Source organism: Lemur catta, chromosome 3, assembly GCF_020740605.2.
Source record: "Lemur catta isolate mLemCat1 chromosome 3, mLemCat1.pri, whole genome shotgun sequence".
Classification (NCBI taxonomy): Eukaryota; Metazoa; Chordata; class Mammalia; order Primates; family Lemuridae; genus Lemur; species Lemur catta.
The window spans coordinates 14,992,440-14,995,306 of record NC_059130.1 but is presented as its reverse complement, the minus strand read 5'-3'; the positions used below and the strand labels follow the sequence as shown (position 1 = coordinate 14,995,306).

The 2,867-nt window shown below is 50.2% G+C and overlaps 1 protein-coding gene across 1 annotated transcript; it reads left to right on the top strand.

The window, feature by feature from the left end:
- Window positions 1-581: 581 nt before the first annotated feature.
- On the top strand, window positions 582-2,536 carry KCNA10 (potassium voltage-gated channel subfamily A member 10). The gene has a single exon (XM_045546761.1). It carries the CDS (start codon window positions 959-961, stop codon window positions 2,492-2,494), a length of 1,536 nt encoding a protein of 511 aa, XP_045402717.1. The 5' UTR covers window positions 582-958; the 3' UTR covers window positions 2,495-2,536.
- The last annotated feature ends 331 nt before the right edge of the window (window positions 2,537-2,867 follow it).

Genomic DNA, 2,867 nt, shown 5'->3' with positions numbered 1-2,867 from the left:
CAGATATCCAGACCCACCGAGCATGCTCCCCTAACCCCACTCACTTCCAACACACACACAACCAACTACTTACGTCCCACCCAAAATGGTTTTTCAGAATGAAATCATTCACCATGAACATCTTGGACTCAGGCCAAAAAAATTCCAATGGCTAGTGGTTTCTAAAAGTTCCTGGTATATGGGGAAGTTATCAAAAACAACAGTAGCTATAACACAGCAATCTTTCCACCAAGCATTTTATATACGTTAACTCATTTGAAGTACCTTCAAAACAACCCTGGGAGTTACTTCCGGATGAGGGGTGGTTGATAGGACACTGTTGATTGGCCCCCCAGCCCCCAATCTCTGTCCTTCCTTCCCCGCAGATCCCAGCTGGGTTCATGGATCCACACGCACCACCCACCACTTGATCCAAGAGGCAGTGGGGAAGTGATATGGGATGATTGGACTCTAGATGTATTTGGAAGATATGACCAAAAGGATGTATGAGGATCTGGCTGTTGGTGGGAGAGAAAGAAAGGTGTTATGGATGAGATTGGGCATGGAAACATGTCGGGTAGACTAAAGGGCTTCATACCAACACAAAATCATACTTTTTATGTTAAAGAATGTTAGCTTCTTGTGTTGTGGCCCTCTCTGCCAGCGTGGGTGGAGATTTTCCCTGGGGAGAGTTTCCCGTCTCAGCCAGGCTCCTTCTTTGCAATTTCTTCTAGTTACTAGTGTGTGCAAACTCAGAAGGTACGAATTGACTTTAAGGGAAGAATGTTGCCAAAACAACCATGATGTTCCTTCCCAAGCTAAAAGTAAGTCATCATTTACTCCGTTGGTATACCTTACCTCTATAACCAAGAGCCAGCTGTGTCTCACCCTGGCTCCTGTTTAATGAACTTCTTCTCCGCAGCTCACAGCAGACAGGGAGGACTGAGGATCTTCATGCTTCTTCCCTGACTCCCCTAGAATGGATGTGTGTGGCTGGAAGGAAATGGAGGTTGCTCTGGTCAATTTTGATAACTCAGATGAAATCCAGGAAGAGCCAGGCTACGCCACAGACTTCGACCCAGCCAGCTCAAAAGGCCGGCCTGGGAGCAGCCCCTTCTCCAACTGGAGAATCCTCATCAGCGACAGCACCAACCATGAGACTGCCTTCTCCAAGCTCCCAGGAGACTGTGTTGACCCCCCGGGGCCTGAGCCAGTGGTCTGGAATGAAGGAAACCAGAGGGTGATCATCAACATTGCTGGGCTGCGGTTTGAGACCCAGCTCAGAACCCTCAATCAGTTCCCAGAGACCCTCCTAGGAGACCCAGAGAAAAGGATGCAGTTCTTTGACTCCATGAGAAATGAGTATTTCTTTGACCGGAACCGGCCCAGTTTTGATGGAATTCTATATTATTACCAATCTGGTGGGAAAATCCGGCGCCCAGCCAATGTTCCTATTGACGTCTTTGCTGATGAGATCTCCTTCTATGAGCTGGGCAGTGAGGCCATGGACCAGTTCCGAGAGGATGAAGGCTTCATCAAAGACCCTGAAATACCGCTCCCCACCAATGACATCCACCGTCAGTTCTGGCTCCTCTTTGAGTACCCTGAGAGCTCCAGCGCTGCCCGTGGTGTGGCCGTGGTCTCAGTGTTGGTTGTGGTCATCTCCATCACCATCTTCTGCCTGGAGACGCTACCAGAGTTCCGGGAGGATAGGGAGCTGAAGGTGGTCAGAGATCCCAGCCTCAACACAAGCAAGACGGTCCTCTCCCAGACCATGTTCACCGACCCTTTCTTCATGGTGGAGTCTACCTGCATCATGTGGTTCACCTTTGAGCTGGTGCTCCGGTTTGTGGTCTGCCCCAGCAAGACTGACTTCTTCAGGAACATCATGAACATCATTGACATCATCTCCATCATCCCCTACTTTGCAGCTCTCATCACAGAGCTGGTCCAACAGACAGAGCCAAGCACCCAGCAAAACATGTCCCTGGCCATCCTGAGGATCATCCGTCTGGTGAGGGTCTTCCGCATCTTCAAGCTCTCCCGCCACTCCAAGGGGCTGCAGATCCTGGGGCAGACGCTGAAGGCTTCCATGCGGGAGTTGGGGCTGCTCATCTTCTTCCTCTTCATTGGAGTCATCCTCTTCTCCAGCGCAGTCTACTTTGCTGAGGTAGACGAGCCCGAGTCCCATTTCTCTAGCATTCCTGATGGCTTCTGGTGGGCAGTGGTCACCATGACAACTGTAGGCTATGGTGACATGTGCCCGACCACCCCAGGGGGGAAGATTGTGGGCACTCTGTGTGCCATTGCAGGAGTCCTCACCATCGCCCTCCCTGTGCCTGTCATCGTCTCCAACTTCAACTACTTCTACCACCGGGAGACTGAGAACGAGGAAAAGCAGAACATCCCAGGAGAAATCGACAGAATCCTCAACAGCGTGGGCTCAAGAATGGGCAGCACAGACTCTCTTAGTAAGACCAATGGTGGCTGTTCCACAGAGAAATCCAGGAAGTGATCAGTCCAGGGCTTCCTGGGTCCCTGTGTCTGTCTGTCTCTCTCTGTCTCTCTCCTTCCCTCCCTCCCTCTCTCCTTCTATCCCCCTTCTCTCACTCTCAATTTTTCCAAAGATCAAAATTGATCTTTTGTGACCAGTAGTCATCTTTGACTAAAGCTGTTTTGATAAGCCCACACTTCTGCCGCACTTTCTAAGCTGTTTCTCTTCAACCCCCTGGAGGAAGATTTTGTTCTCCTTTCCTGCGAGGGGATATAGTTCAGGTCCCCAGATCAGAAGTGTTGGCATCACCTGGGAGCAAGAAATGCAGAATCCAGGCCTATTCAGACCTACTGAATCAGGATCTGCATTTTAACAGGATCTCAAGTGATTTATT